The sequence below is a fragment of the Leucopleurus acutus genome (genome assembly GCF_964270905.1).
Source record: "Leucopleurus acutus genome assembly, chromosome: 11".
In the NCBI taxonomy this organism is placed as follows: domain Eukaryota; kingdom Metazoa; phylum Chordata; class Mammalia; order Artiodactyla; family Delphinidae; genus Leucopleurus; species Leucopleurus acutus.
In genome coordinates, this window is record NC_139152.1 from 87,005,564 (window position 1) to 87,022,486 (window position 16,923).

Consider the following 16,923-nt stretch of genomic DNA (forward strand, 5'->3'; position numbering starts at 1 on the left):
ATTACTCCCTATTCATGGACGTTTACCTGGATTCTTACTAGTATCTATTAAAAACCATGCAGCAATGAACACTGCTGTGCAAATACTTGTAGACACGTAGCCTTACTGGGTAACACGGATCCTTGTTCACCGAAAAGCCAGTTAGTGGGTAGGTACCTTTTAGAACCCACTTAAACAGCGCTTCTTCTTCCCCCCTGCCTTTTTAAGAAGAGGTGGGTAGAGAGCCGGTGAGCGCAATATTAGCAGAGAAGTAAAATTCCTCGCTTAAGGTGTTCGTAAAGTAAACTCCTCCTCTTGCACACCGCTTTTTTTCTCAAGAACAATCTGCATAAGGCGTGCAGAACAAGAGGTCGGACGGTGACTACCGGGAAGACGTAGGATAAACGGGCTTCTGGGAAGAAGCGCCTGGACGGCGACGTCCTAGAGAACCGCATCTGCTGAGCCCCGACCCCATCAATTTTGCCCTTTTTAGGCTAGACTGAGGGAGCACTTCTCCTAGTATTAAAAATGGCTCGAAGATAGCAGAGCGAAATTGAAGGTATTGATGTGGCGTGAAAAGTGAACTGAACGGTGGCGAGGCCCAAACAGCAACGGGAGGACACCGCGAGGACCACCGCCGGCGCCGCGGCAGCCTCCTCGAGCCACCACGGAGGACTCGCTTTCCCAGCGGCCCCCGCGACCCGCCGGGGCAACGAGCCCGGCCGGCCCTCGCGAGTGGGGGCGGGACTGAAGCCGGAAGTCACGTGCGGTTACCGCCGCCCGGTTGAGGCCGCCGTCGTCGCCAAGGCTGTTTGGGGCTGTGACTGTGGGAGGCACCGGAGTGATGGCGGTGGAGACTCTGTCCCCGGACTGGGAGTTCGACCGCGTTGACGACGGCTCACAGAGTAAGGGAGCGGCAGGCAAGGGTTGCGGGTGGACGCTCCCCGGCCCGCCTCAGCCCCGGCAGCGCTCCTGCGGGAGGGCTCTGCGTCGCTGTCGGCGCGCAGCCGTCCGCTTCGGGACATTTTCTGCGCCCCGGGGTGTGAGAGGGACGCGCTCGCGAACCTAACTTTCCGGGTTGGGATCCCCGGCGATGCTGGGTCAGGCCCGGCCACGGCTCGGCCTTCGGGGCGGTGACTGTCCTGGGGAGCCCGCTGTGGTCCTGGGGAGCCCGCTGTGGCCCGGGGGGCGCGGCGTCCACTTTGTGCAGCCGGGGGCTCGGGCGGGGCGCGCCCGGGGAGGGCCCGCAGCCCGGGGAGCGGAGGCTGCCTTGTCTCTGGCCGCCCGGGGCTTTCGCCAGATCTTCAAAGCGTGCAGTGGTAGGTGAGGCTGAGGTCCAGGTTCCTGTTTCGGTTTCCTGTCTTTCTTCGTTTTCCTCCCAAACCAACTTTTGGAAGTCTGAGTGTTTTTACCTTCATATTCATATGCTTATCTTCTCTAGAAGATAGCGAAAAAGAACTCATTTCGCGGTAAAAAAATAAACACGTGAATGTCAAGTTTATCTCCTCCCGTGCCTTTTATTTACGTTAAGTGGTATTTTTCAAAAGTGATGTCCTGTAGTTTCCAGCGCACCTAAAAAGGTTTCAGAAATTACAGCAAATCTGCTTCTGATTTTACTTAATAAAATTGGATTGTCTCATTTTAACCTAGCAAATTCAGTTCCACGCAGCAAAATTTAGAGGCCAAACTATTTCAGTGAAACTTTACCTAAGATGAATGCAAATTGGTGATCTGTTTCTGACCTTTGGTGATATGAATCTGCGTAGGTGATATAAGAGAGATTGGAACATACTGCTTGTGAATTTGTTTTTTTAATGTAGTTTTCTCAAAAGGTGAATGTAATTTTTAAAAATTAGGGGTAGGGCTTCCCTGGTGGTGCAGTGGTTAAGAATCTGCCTGCCAATGCAGGGGACACTGGTTCCATCCCTGGTCCGGGAAGATCCCACATGCCGCAGAGCAACTAAGCCCGTGCGCCACAACTACTGAGCCTGCGGTCCAGAGCCCGCGAGCCACAACTACTGAAGCCTGCGCGCCACAACTATTGAAGCCTGCGCGCCTAGAGCCCGTGCTCTGTAGCAAGAGAAGCCACTGCAGTGAGAAGCCCACACACCGCAACGAAGAAGAGTAGCCCCCCACTTGCTGCAACTAGAGAAAGCCTGCGCGCAGCAACGAAGACCCATTGCAGCCCAAAATAATAATAAAATAAATAAATTTATTTAAAAAAATTACGTGTAAATTTTGCATAATTTTACAAAAGACAGGCACATTAGATGTAATTAGGTTTTATTAGCCTCTCAAAGAAGCATGAGCTTAATTCAGGATGGTTAGCAGTTTTTCACAAAACATTCCATAAGTTATAAGCTCCTATGCAGCATGAAAAAATGATCCTGGTGGTATTGAATCTTTCAACTTGTTTACAGAGAAGATAACTGTATTTACTGTTAAAGTGAACTGCATCTTGTCGTGTATGAAGTTTTATGGACAGAGGTTCCCTACTTTAGTATCTGCAAAATATTGGAATGAAAATATGTTTTGGGTTTGAAAAATGGTTCAATCAGAATGATCTGATTCACTCAAAAGACTTTCCACATGCCAGGAACTGTGGTAGGTATTAGGGATACAAAGATAAAACAAGGAATTAAGTCTGTTGGAAGAGATAAGCATGTAAATAGGTTTTTGCATTTTTTACTCTTGAAGAATCATTATGGAGTTCTTATTTCAAATCTTTTTATTTTAACTTTTACCAACTTAAAAATTTATCAGCAAGGAATGTTAATGTTATTACAGGTTTTCTCTTGCCTGCTACTTTATGAATTTCCAAACAGACTAAATGAATAATTCATTGGCATGTTTTTCTAGCATTGCGATTAAGAACTCATTTGCTGTTTAAACGCAGCTTTGGTCATTTCCCACGTAACTGAAAATTAGACATGTACTTGGGATTTCGAGAATCTTCATGCAGTTTTAAAAATTTAAGCTGTAGGGAAGAGTGGACTTCTCTTCTCTGTGCCTTGTTTTCATTAATTTTTGGAATATGAATCATATCTAGACTAATTTTTTTCCAGAATTGCCTAGATGAATACTATAATGAGATGGGAACCTTAATGAACTAATTGATCCACCTGATTTGGAGCATTAGTTGCAAAATAGGGGAGAATGTGAAGCTAGGTCTTTATCCTTAATGAGTTAGAACATACCTTATCTTAGAGTTGCTTGGCATTGCTAATTTGAGGAGAGAAAATTTTTATTTTTTTTAGAAGACAGCGATGGAATAAAGTAATTCATATCAATAAAAGAAACTGAGTTGGAGTTGAATTTGCTGCCTTTGGAATGAGTAATGAATTCTTATGTTTAATAAGGTGGAATATTTACTGTCATTAACTTTGCTGAGTAGGCAAACTTTTATTGTCCAGTTTATTCCAGTGAGTTCCTAGAGTCATCTATTAATGTGTAAATTCTGTAAATATCAGCACAGTATTCTGTACTCACTGTCCTTTAGTGGCTTTTCCAATTCTGTTATGATAGTTAAATAATTAAAACAAAATATCTTGGTAAATTTGAGGCATTACAGGAATAATATGATGAAGCAGGTCTAAAACCATTTAAAAAACAATATTTAGGTGTATTTTTAGATGTAGTTTACTGTGTAATTAAGCATTACATTTTAAAATTTTGCTTCTATGACAACACAGATTTTTGCACCTAAATCAGGTCATGATTTTTTTTTTTTTTTTTTTGCACAAAAAAGTTGTTTATGACTGAAACATAGAATCAGGACATTGAGTTGTCTAAGGCATTATTCACATATTTTAGATTTTGGAGTAAACGGTATAGTAACTTTTTCCTAGTATTTTAAAGTTGCAGTTTTAAGATGATATCTCTAAGTGGTAACATCTACTGTTTTTTACAATTATCGTATCTGTTTGGAAAAGATTGAAAGTTCAGTTATTGTTTAACTTTAAAACTTTATTTTCAAGAAGTCCAGACATTCCGAAGTGATACATTAACAATGCTTAGTATCTACTTTGCTGTGACTTTTGAGATTATTTGAAGTAAATGTCTTGTAATTCATTACTTATACTTCTTACAAACTTTTAAAATTTAAATTTAGAAATTCATGCTGAAGTCCAGCTTAAGAATTATGGGAAATTTCTTGAGGAGTATACCTCTCAGTTGAGAAGAATTGAGGACGCACTGGATGATTCAATTGGAGATGTTTGGGATTTCAATCTTGATCCTATAGCATTAAAGGTTTGATTTTGTTTTATTTTTTAATTTATGTATACTTTTTAAGGACATACTGTATCTTGAAAACAGTTTTCAAAATTGGGATATGTATTTTTATTATTTGGAATCTAAAAGAACTAAAATAAACTTGGAGAAAAATGGTTAATTTCCGTTTCTCTAAGCCATGCATGTGTTTTTGTTTTCCTTTTCAAAGAATGACACAAACTCAAAGTCTTCAGTGTCAAAGAATGACACGAACTCCAACTCTTTGAGCTAACTTGTTTTTCATTATCAAGAAAATGAAGAGGATTGGAATAGCATATTGAAGCTTTACTTGTTTTTTTAATTGAGGTTATTTTACATACAGTGAGAAGCATAGATTTAAAATACTGTTCAGTGAATTTTACCAAGCACCTATTCCCATGTATCTCATATCCCAATCAAGATACTGAATATTTCCATGATTTCCCAGAAGCTCCCTTATGCTATTTAGGGGACCTTAATATGGGAGTGATTTTTTTAAGATATAAAATAAGTCACTCCTGCTCTGTTCCATTTTGAGGTAGTTCTGTTTTATCTTTGAAACTGTTGGCGCTTAAGTCATAGCTAACATTTATTGAGTACTTATTATGTGCTAGACAACTGTCCTAAGTCGCACGTTGACTTACTTTAATAACAGCTTTCCTGAGATGTAATTCATATATCGTACAATTCTTTGGTTTTTACTGTATTCATAGAATTGTGCCACCATCACCAGAGTCAACTTTAGAACATTTTCACCAGCCCAAAAAGAAATCCCATAGCCATTAGCAGTCACTGCCCATCTGGTGTGGTGCTAGTGCTGAGTACAGGGTCGAACACAAATTTCCATAGAAGAGAGATAGTCTCTCAGTTCGTGTATTTAGAATTTTCATGATTTTTTTCAAATTAAAAAGAAATTTTATTTTCCTTTGTTTCTATAGCTTTTGCCTTATGAACAGTCTTCCCTTTTGGAACTCATAAAGACTGAAAACAAGGTACAGATTCCTAAACCTAAAAATCTATTTTTAAAATGCTTTAGTTATCTGCTATAATTTACTTTTTTCCTTTTGTGTTTTTACTCATGAAACTAGGTCTTAAACAAAGTCATCACTGTTTATGCTGCACTTTGTTGTGAAATCAAGAAATTAAAATATGAGGTAATTATTTGTACTCTTAAGACCTTAAAAACATGATTTAAAAGCAAATATGTGCTTATATGTGTACAGTGTGCATAAATATTTAGTGAATGTTGAATGAACTGTATATTTATAATAGTAGTAATAATGAGTACCATTCACTGGGTGTTTACTGTGTACCAAACATCATGCTAACCCCGTTAATGCTAATAACCACCCAGGAGGTATGTGAGGAATAGATGAGGAAACCAAAGCTGAAAGAGTGTCACTCAACCTAACATTTTACTGGTAATAATGGTTTGAGTCTGGGTCTGCATTCCTTCTGTGTTACTTGTCATATATAATGGCTTTCTGGATATAACTGATTTTTTTTTTAAAGCTTTGCATTTTTAATATGTTCTGTGTTTCCTCACCCATGAGCCATTAAAACTCTGGTAGAAGATGGTAAACTTCATCTTTTTTTCTCTACCTTTTTGATACTATGTGGTTGCTTTTTCTCTCATGAACTAGTGGGAGGATGTGGGAAATTACAGAGTGGTCAGATAAGACAAAGTAAAGGCTAAAGAAATCAAGAAATAAGGTTGAGTATCAGTAAGATCTTTGGTACTCTAAAGATAAATTACATTTACCTATATTGCAAGCAGTTTTTGACTTTAAGTGAATTTATGTATGTGATGTAGTCATCTGCTTACTATTAAATAGGGATAACTAAGAGAGCTTAGGAATTTAAAAACAAAATAGCAACCTTATAAAATTATTTTAATTTTTTTTAAACAGGCTGAAACTAAATTTTACAATGGTCTCTTGTTTTATGGAGAAGGAGGTAAGTTTTAAAATTTCACATTGTAATGTTGTGATGCTTTTTTTTTGCGATTGAAATGAACAAAAAGTTAACTGGCAATTCTAGGACTGTCATGATCATGTGAAGTATTAGTGTGAGAAAATTAACATTCAGATTTTTTGTCGGTTTATATTTTTGTTTGGTAAACAGGTAAAAAAAACCTCAGTGATGAAGCAGCAGCAAATTCTGTATGAAGTTTATTTTGATATTTTTATAAATTACAAAGCACTGTAGCTAGATGAGGATTTTCCTTGAATTCATTAAATAGTGAAACAGATGGTTACTTTTAATTGTGTGATTAATGATTGTTTCATTTTTCTCTTCAGTGTAAAAATTCTGTTTTCAATACTGTGCAGATTAGAAGATGTCCTAATGAATAAAAATCACATTTTTTCTTTTGGTGTTGATTAAAATAAAAAATTGAAATATTCTTCATGTTGCCTTTTAAAGCTACAGATTCCAGCATGGTGGAAGGCGATTGCCAAATTCAGATGGGGAGATTTATTTCATTCTTACAGGTAAATGGTTTTTACTTTTTATTGAGCCTTTTCTTTGAAAAGTTTGAGTAAATCACACATAATCAGAAAAGAGTTATGAAACCTTCAAATGCTAAGAATGTGTACTGTGAGGGTAAGATACTTAGTTGGAGATGGATTAAATTGATAGTTAAGGAGATTGTAATTCCTGGAAGATTTTCATAGCATTTTTAGTAAGATAAGCTATCAAAATAAGTTTCTTCGTATAATTTCATTTATGGACAGTTTATCACCATGCCTTTTAAAATAATTTAAATTTTGTACCTGGTAGGAAAGGATACTTTATGTTTGAAAAAGTTGTTAATGGAGATCATTAAGCTGTTATGTGAGCTATGATGAGGTTTAAAAGCAGCAGCACATGATGCTTCTAACCAGATGTTTCAGTTTAGATATGCTTTTCATCACTGCAAAGTTTTAGTTATTCTAGGTCTTTTGGTTTATCAAAAGAATGAAATAACTTCTGTTTCTCTGTTATAAAAGCAATGCTTATATAATATGACAAAGGCAAAAATTGGAGATAAGGGAACAGTACTCATAATCTCACTTACCTTCTGATTGTTGGATATAAGATTTGATATATTTCATTGAATCACGCATGCTACTATATTCAAATCTTTTATATCTTTACTACTTTTTTTGGTCTTCTTACCTAACAGAGCATTTTGTTGAAAGTATCCTCTATGATGGTTTGTGTCAGTCAGGGTTCAGTCCAGAAAACAAATCACATGAGGTATTTCAAAAGGGGAGATTTAATAGAGCTACCATATGATCCAGCAATGCCACTCCTGGGCATATATTCTGAAAGACAAAAACTCTAATTCAAAAAGATACATGCACCCCAGTGATACAGCATTATTTATAATTGCCAAGTTATGAAAGCAACCTAAGTGTCCATCAACAGATGAATGGATAAAGAAGATGTGGTACATAGATACAAAAATGGAATAATACTCATCCATAGAAAAGAGTGAAATAATGCCATTTGCAGCAACAGAGCTGGACCTAGAGATTTTCATACTAAGTGAAGTAAGTCAGACAGAGAGAGACAAATATTATGTGATATCACTTATATGTGGAACCTAAAAAATAATACAAATGAATTTGTTTACAAAACTGAAACAAACTCACAAACATAGAAAACAAACTTATGGTTGCCAAAGGGGAAAGGTGGTGGGGAGCGATAAATTAGGAGCTTGGGATTAACAGATACACAATACTATACATAAAATAGGTAAACAACAAGGATTTACTGTATAGCACAGGGAACTATACTCAATCTTTTGTAATAACCTATAATGGAAGAGAATCTGAAAAAAATATATATAATTGAATCACTTTGCTGTACATCTGAAACTAACTATTATAAATCAACTATACTTCAATTAAAGAAAGAAAGAGAAAAAAAAAAGGAGGAGATTTAATATAGAGAATTGGTTCCATAAGAATTGGAGGGCTGAAAGAAAAAACAGTGAGGTAAGCCAGAGGAAGCAGATATCACCTCTACATCTAGGGTAAAAAAGGGAAAAGTTTCGGGTTGCCAGAGTCTGGGAGCTATAGGAGGAGGAGCCCTAGGGAATTAGTATCATACCTCTGAGGAAGCAGTGCTGCCTGGTTGCTGCTGGTAGAGTTTAAAATTGAAGATTGGTTCTGTAGTGCTGAAAGAAGGAGGAGCCTGGGGCAAGCTGCCATTGCTGGGGTGAACTGTTCCTGCCTGGATTATGTTGATAAAAACAGCAAGAAATAGGAAGGATGTCCATTTTCTGCCTTCTAGTCTGCTTTTAATGCCACCTGTTGGCAGAACCTAACAGGAAGCCTGCTGGGCAGGAGTCTAAGAAATGTTAATTTACAAGGTTGAAGTGAATGTGTCAGTTTCTCTAGTTTTGTCAAATTTTGCATTTCTTATTTTGAGGATGTTTTATTTGGTGCATACAAGTTTATAATTGTTCATAATTTCCAGTAAATGGAATCTTTTATTGTGTGGTGATCTTCTTAAGCTGTGATAATAATTATGTAGGTAATAAATAGTTACATATATGGTCATTAGCTATAGTAATGCTAATAAAATCTGTTTGATATTAATATCATTGCCCCAGCTCTGTTTTAGTTAGCATTTTTTTAAAATTCTTTTTATTCTTTCAGCCTTTCAGTGTTATTATGTTTTAGTTGTGTTTCTTTAAAACTGCATCTATCTGGATTTTGCTTTTTTATATAATCTGAAAATTTCTGTGTTTTAATTGGTTAATTCTGTTTCTATTTCTGTCTTATATAAATAGTGTATTATGTATCTGGACTTATTTCTGCCTTTTTGTTTTGTGCTTTCTATTTGTCCTGCATTTTCTGTTCTTTCCTCTGCTTTTATTAGACTTTTAGAAGTTTAATAAGAAATGTAAAACTAGAGCTGTTTAAATAAAATTGAAATGTATTATTTTCACTTTCAAAAAATTTAAATTGTGGATCTAACAGCTGCATATGATTCCATTTTTAAACATTCAACAAATGTTTTATGAGCCTAGCATATGTTAGAAACTGTTCTTGGTGCTTGGGATACAGCAGTGCACAAAACCAACAGAAATTTCTGCCCTCATAGAGCTTACAGTTTAGAGCAGCCATAAGTTTAATTAGGTTCTAAATATTTTAGGATAGATGTGAGTTAACTATTTAATGACAAACATATTCCTGGGATAATTAATATTTCACTTGATGTGTGCCAAGCCTGTTCATAGATAAGGTTCAAGGTAATAAACATTTGAAGTTATTTCAGAGTGACTTCTGAAGACCCCTTCCCCTCATTGTCATACTTTCTAAACTGGCAGCTTCTGAGCTTCTTCATTCATTCAGATGTTCACTCATTTATTCATTTAATAGGCAGACATTTATTGAGAAGCAGTTGAGGGTTAGCCACCATACTGGGCAGTGGCCATTCAAAGAAGGAATAAGACAGTCTCTGTCAGTTAGGAGTTATATGAGTAATGAAAACAAGACTTAAAATAGAAGGATGAATGAAATGCTGTAGGGGCAAAGAGGTAGAAATAACGTTGGGAGGTGAATTAAGAACTGATTGCTTGAAGGATGCTTGAAGTTGTCTTTCTGCAGGTTAACTGGAGATTTTTAGTAGAAAACTATTTTGTTTAGCATTGTTACCATAAAAATTCAGTCAGAAATAGTGACATTTACTCAACTTGTAACATATACTCAACTTGTCATTTCAGGAACTGTCTTGTTTTGTTACGAGGTGCTATGAAGTGGTGATGAATGTAGTCCATCAGTTGGCTGCCCTCTATATCAGTAACAAGTAATGGATTTTAGAAATGTTTTTACATTTTTAATAGAGATGCAGGAAATGTTTTTCTTAAACTAGCTAAATATCTGAAAGTTTTTCATTTGTTCACTCACTTATTCACTCATTCCTTCATTCACTTATTCAGCGTTCTTTGAACACTCATGATGTTTTAAACACTACTTGATGTGTGTAATCCATAGGTTAGTAAGACAGTTTCTGCCATGGTGAATGAGCCCATTATCTGTCTGAACGAGAATGTTGACAGAATAATCTTAAAGAAATCTGATTGTATAGAAAAGGCTAATATAGAATTAGTATATGTACCAAGTTGTCTCTACTTATTTCCTCTTTCCTTTACATTGAAGGGTCCTTGGATTAGAATCATGTGACACTTTTCTTAAACTACAGAATCTTGGGGAGTGGGGCTAGGTAATCTACCCTGAAAAATTTTTGTGAGTAATTCTAATGCTCTTCCAAGTTTGGAGACCACTGCCCTAAATCAAGAAAAAGACCACATTTTCATAGAGCCCTTAGTATTCTTAACCACCACAAAGTAATATCTTGCATTTGATTAAAACTGTATATTTAAAAATTTTCCCATTTATTACTTAATTATAATGTTACAAAACTTTGTTTAGGTATATGACTAGGGAGTCTCAATTATGAGAAGAGAGATAACTGAAGCCCAAAGGAATTATTTGCCAAGATTCCATAGCAAGTTAGGTACTGCTTTTTTGGTCACCAGTCCATTCATTGTTGTTCTTACTATACCATGCTGCATCTCAACTCTCTTTATAAAGTGAAAGACTGTGTTAACTGTTTCTCATTCTCATGTTTTTCCAGTCAGTCAGTTATTTATTTTATGTTCGTGCTCTCACTGAAGTTCTCCTCATGGCAGAAGTGAATGAGAGCACAGCTCCCCCCAACCCCTGCTGTACTTGGTGTGTAATTCAAAGAGACTCCCCACTACCACACTGCTGCCCTTGAAAGAGGAAATTTGTCTGAATTTTGTGTTTAATTTTTAAAATATTCTATCTTGTGGGATATTTATATATGCTTTGATAAGTATTAATTTATTTACTGTTGAGTAGATTGACTCTCTAGGAAGTAAAATTGAATTATCCTGGGGCTTTTGACTTTGGTATAATCCCATTTGTATGCATTGTTTTTTCAGTAGGAATGAGAATGCTAGCAATAAATCCAACTGAAAAGAGGTCTAGTTCCCAAATGCCAGTTTGGGTGGGATAAAGATTCTAGTTGAAAATTGCGAAATTCTGATAGTTTAGAAAGAAATAAATACCAGTTTTGTTATTTCTTTAGCTCCATCCCAAGTTAGATCCTTTAGGTTTGAATGGCTAAGGGTTATTCATGGGTTGCCTATTGACATATACCTACCCACTGAGGAGTTGGGTGTAGGCAAGGAGAGCCCAGACTCTGTATGTACAAGTTATCTGCTTGGGAAAGTGGAATACGATAATAATTCTTTGGGTCGTGTAAATTTTAGTGACTAAAGCCTAAATAAAAATAAATACATATTAAAATTCCAAGAGCTTCTGCTGTTATGTGTTTTCCTTAAACATGAACTGTGACAAAAAAGGAGATTTTTTTTTTTTTTAACTTGGGTGTTATTTTATTACAGGATTGCACCCAAAATTATAGAGACAACTGGAGTTCATTTTCAGGTAAAAGTAATTTAACTTGACCTGTAAAATTGTAATTTTTAGTATATTTTACTTTGGAGTTTGTATGATTGGGGAGTACAACAATTATTGCAAGGCTCTTAAAGGAGTTCTTTTTTTTGCTTTTGTTCTCTTTTATCTGTGAAGTTGATGAGGCATTACTGACCCACTATCAGTGTAACTCTTCCTAGTATTGGCCCAATGCAGACTCTCCAGGTGGTCTCTTCAGAGAATCTACAGTATCACGATCAAGGATGAAATATTGGGTGAAGGGTTTCCCAATTTAAGGTTGATGGTTCCATCTGAGGATTAACAGTTTCATCTGTAGTTTAATTTACCCACTGCTTTAATTTAGTAATTAGCCCAAGTGTGTTTAACTTAAAAAATCCACATGAAGCTTAACTTCTAACTAGTGATTAAATGATAATCATTTAAGGTTTTTTGACAGACTATGTATGAGCACTTGGGAGAGCTGCTAACAGTTCTGCTTACCCTGGATGAAATTATTGACAATCATATCACACTGAAAGACCACTGGACTATGTACAAAAGGTGAGCCAATTACAATGTTTAAAATACTCTTACTTTGTATAGGTAATGTATTAGTAAAAAATGAATAAATATAAATAGTACAGATCCGTTAGGAGACCTGAAGATCTGTACTTAGAAGGATCTCATGTCAGATTTTCTTTGAAGACAGTAACCATTCTTTTAATTTCAGGTAGGCTTTTTGAGCGTATGATATACTTGTACAAAGCATCCTAATTCTTAAAGTGTAGTTGTTAATTTGACTATCTTAGGACTCAGATTCATTTTTTCCTTGTTCTATACGAATGATAGTTGTTTGTTCTCCGCTTGGTTTTATTTTATACTCCAGAACTTTTAAAAGTCAAGGCATTTTGTTTTATTCAATCTATAAGCATTCACTAAATGTCTTATCTAGAGAGCACCAGATATCTGAATTTAAGATGATATAAAAAGGTATGATTAGAAAACTAAATATGTTAGGATTGTTTTTGTTCAAATTTTCAAATGTGTAGAGCCAAACAAGTGATACAAATATAAAACTTTGATTTCTGGGAATATTTTTAATACAATAATTTATTAGGCAAATCAAAGGTCTTTCTCCTACTTTTCTACAAGGTTACTGAAATCTGTCCATCACAACCCTTCAAAATTTGGAATTCAGGAAGAAAAACTAAAGCCATTTGAAAAGTTCTTGCTGAAGCTAGAAGGACAGTTACTTGATGGAATGATATTTCAGGTATGAGTGCTGTATCAGGCTATAGTAAATGGGCTTATATTAGTAGACCCATCTCAGAATTGTTGTGGGTCACTTTTATAGCATATTGTTGTGACTATATTTTTCTTTAAAAGTGCTTAGGCTTAAAACATGGTTAATGTACTAAAATATAGTTATATCAGTATCTAGTAGGAAATGAAATTAATAGTATACTGGTTGTATTTGTGATAAGTGTTTTTTAAATTACGTAAAAGGATAAAACTGTTCAAGGGTTAGTATCTGAGTAGTTGTGTCAAGCATTTTGTTTATTGTTAACCTCTAGATTCAGGTTTGTAAGACAGCCTTTTATAAGTCTGTTTTAATTTCCTACTCGGAATATAATTTGCATCTGCACAATCCAGGTAGCTTCTAACCACGTGTGGCTGTTTAAATGTAAATTAATTAAAAAAAAAATTCATTTCTTCTGCTACACTAGCAACATGTCAAATTCTTAATAGCTGCATGTAATCTCATTATCACACTGTGCACCTTAAACTTATATATGTTATATGCCAGTGATATCTCAGTAAAGCTGGGAGAAAAGCCAGCTGTGGCTAACAATCGTATCAGACAGCACAGATATAAAACATTTTCATCATCACAGAAAGTTCTGTTGGATGGCACAGCTTTGGGTAGCATCCACCAGAAATTGCATTACAGTACCCTTGAACAATATGGGTTTGAACTGCACAGGTCCACTTAAATATGTATATTTTTCAATAGTAAACGCTATAGTATTACACAGTCCACGGTTGGCTGAATGCAAGTGTGCGGAGAAACCGTGGATGCAGAGGGCTAGCTCTAAATTATACGGGGATTAACCCCCACTTGTTCAAGGGTCAACTGTGTGTTCCATTTAAAATCTGATTCAAGGTTACCTTTAATTTATATTTTAGATGATCACAGTTTTTACAGAATGATCACAACTCTTGTTTATACCAACGTAACTGTTAATCTGTTAATTTCAGAAGAATTTTTTTGTTGATTCTTTTTCCAGGAGCCATTTCTACACATAATGTAATAAAGTGTTAGGAAAGTAATTGTAAACAGAAAAAGTCTCCTCTTAAAATTGCAAATTAAAATAATAAAGCATGCTTTCCCATGCTTCATCAGATACACCTTCTATAATCACTTGTGTGTATCTCTTCATGTAGAATTATAGATTTTGGTTCGGTTTTATTACTTTCACATAAGGGGTACTCAAATATGTAAGTACATATACATTTCCCATTCAGAAGGATTTAGATATTAGGTTAAGGTTAAAAACCTGAGCCTCAGTGTTAGTAAAATCAAAATGATGAATGTAGGAGTTTATCACTCTATATTTAAATCTGTTTAAAGCATATTAAGTCATAATAGCTTATGAGAGTGTAAATTTCTCTAAATGTTTCCTGTCTAGGCCTGTATAGAACAGCAGTTTGATTCTCTCAATGGAGGAGTATCTGTGTCAAAAAATAGCACTTTTGCTGAAGAATTTGCACATAGTATTCGCTCAATTTTTGCAAATGTAGAAGCCAAACTTGGTAATGTAACATGCATTTTTTGGTTTTCATTTAAAAGTTTTCATTTCCTTTAAAGCAGAATTTTAAGTATATTCTGTTTTTCTCTCATGTTATTGTTTTATAAGGCGAACCTTCTGAAATTGACCAGAGAGACAAGTATGTAGGAATTTGTGGACTCTTTGTATTGCACTTTCAGATTTTTCGAACGGTTGATAAAAAGTTTTACAAGTCTTTATTGGACATTTGTAAGAAGGTAAGAACTTGGAACTTCTATTTTTTTCAATTTGAATAGATGGAAAAGATTTGGGATAAAATTGGGTATTTTAAAATGTATTTTATTCCTGCTTACAAAAATAATAATTTTTATAATATTTTGTAATAATAATTACAAAAATAATATCATAATATTCATTTTAAAGAATATTTAAAATATTTAAGCAGTCCAGAAATAAGTAACATAGTAAATATGTTATAGAAAATACCCCATAATTCCACATTGTATAAATACATATTAGTGGATGCTTTTCCACATTTTTTCCTGTACATTAACTTGCTATTACTACTTCTTCCTCTTTCTTTTCCTTCGCTTTCTCTTCTTGCCACCCATTCTCATTATTGAAGTAGGAAGAAATTTAAAACAATTTTTTTCTCTGTCTTTGCTGTTTCCATGATGTGGCACCTTTTTTCAAAATTGAAAATTTAGATGGTTTATATAATCAAGTGATATATGACCATGAGAACCCAGCCATCTTGGATATTTATTTTGTATTTTTTCACTAAAATAGAGTGAAAGTAAAGGTCATGAAGACTCAAGTTTCTGTTTAATTTTTGCATATTTTTGTTCATCTGAAAATCTGTGAGAGTGTGTGTGTGTGTTGTTTAATATTTAGACAGAATAAAATTAGTGTCATGCTCCACACCAGATATAGGAATGCCTTTACTCTGTGCCACATTAACATAATTTATCTCATATTAATGAGTATCTTTTTATCATTATTTTTCTTGAAATAGGTTGTTTTCCATTGCATGTTGTAGGATTATTAAACAGTTTGTTGCTTAACCTGCATTTAATGATTTTCCTCCTCTTTCATTTCCTGTTTCAGGTACCAGCCATCACTCTGACTGCTAATATTATTTGGTTTCCTGACAATTTTTTGATCCAGAAAATACCAGCAGCTGCCAAACTTCTGGATAGAAAAAGTCTTCAAGCCATTAAAATCTACAGAGATACTTTCCTACAGCAGAAAGCTCAGTCCCTTACCAAGTAGGTTTTATAAGTACCCATAATGTAAATATTTAGATAGTTTATATTTTCAAATTTTATACTGATTCTAAATATGCAGAAAGCATTTGAATTATAAGATCAGACATAGTTACTCATTACCAGAGAAAACGTTGGGCAGTCTCAAGGAGATTTATTTTCTAGGAGTGTTTTTTGTTTTAAATGTTGTAGGCTTAAACTCAATTTAAGATGTAGGCAAATTATACTTTATGGAAACATAGATATGTGTGCATACATTCATATACTTTTTGTCAGGTGCATTAAATATTTTTGTGTGTAAAGTGAAGTCTCTGCAGTAGATGCCAGTTGATGACATTTAGAACATTGTGTGTACATGACTCAATGTTGATTTTTGCAGGAGTTGACTTTAGTTTAATGCACTCCTTTTTTTTATTTTTATGAAAGTAATGTATGCACATATTTAAGAAGTTAAGAAGTACTAAAGGTTCAGAGGAAAAAGATGATTGTCCTCTGCCCCATTCCCCCCTGTGCCTTCGTCCTGCTTCCTAAAAGAACACTTTTAACTCTTAGTTTCTTCTGATACTTACATCTTTTAGCTTATCTTACTGTGTAAAATTTCAGATATACACAAAATAGAGAAAATAGTATAATGAGCCCCCATGTTCTCATCACATAGCCTTAACAATTAAATTTACTGTACATTGTCACTTGAGTATACTGCTAAAATTTCACGTTGACTGGGATGAAGATTTTAAGTGAAGCGACACAGGACTCTGCCAGTGGCCCTGTACTGGACAGTTTTTAACTGTAACATGGTTAAAGGGTAATAGGGATATTTACCTACTTTCTGTTAATCTTGACTATTGAGGGGAAATTGGGTCACTCCTGTACAGTGGGGCAAAGAGGAGTATATCTGGAATATACGAGATCCCCTAAAGCACCTCTTAGTACTCCCAAGTCCTATAATTAAAGTAGGTGGAGAGTGACAAGTCAATTCAGGCAGGACTACTCATGGCAGAGATTTCAGGGCTCTCCAATACACTCTGAAACAGAGTTGAGGAGGGATAAAGACATAAGTTTGGATTTAGATTAAAGAGATGAGCTCAGTAGGATGGAGAGACAGGACCAGGCTTGGTAGCAGTAATTTTAAAAAACGTGTATGTTTTAGTTATCAGAGACTTCATATTCTTTAACAGT

General features: G+C 35.3%; 1 protein-coding gene across 3 annotated transcripts in view; it reads left to right on the plus strand.

The window, feature by feature from the left end:
* The first annotated feature begins 765 nt into the window (after positions 1 to 765).
* WASHC4 (WASH complex subunit 4) overlaps positions 766 to 16,923 on the plus strand; it is a 52,160-nt gene continuing 36,002 nt past the window's right edge. For all 3 annotated transcript variants that reach the window (XM_082850642.1, XM_082850643.1, XM_082850644.1), the window contains exons 1-13: positions 766 to 884; positions 4,091 to 4,230; positions 5,169 to 5,222; positions 5,319 to 5,384; positions 6,141 to 6,186; positions 6,655 to 6,722; positions 9,950 to 10,032; positions 11,660 to 11,702; positions 12,148 to 12,251; positions 12,843 to 12,963; positions 14,381 to 14,504; positions 14,609 to 14,736; positions 15,587 to 15,747. In XM_082850642.1, the coding sequence (XP_082706768.1) occupies positions 824 to 884; positions 4,091 to 4,230; positions 5,169 to 5,222; positions 5,319 to 5,384; positions 6,141 to 6,186; positions 6,655 to 6,722; positions 9,950 to 10,032; positions 11,660 to 11,702; positions 12,148 to 12,251; positions 12,843 to 12,963; positions 14,381 to 14,504; positions 14,609 to 14,736; positions 15,587 to 15,747 (1,199 nt within the window). In that variant the 5' untranslated portion in view covers positions 766 to 823. The remainder of the gene's footprint in view (positions 885 to 4,090; positions 4,231 to 5,168; positions 5,223 to 5,318; positions 5,385 to 6,140; positions 6,187 to 6,654; positions 6,723 to 9,949; positions 10,033 to 11,659; positions 11,703 to 12,147; positions 12,252 to 12,842; positions 12,964 to 14,380; positions 14,505 to 14,608; positions 14,737 to 15,586; positions 15,748 to 16,923) is intronic.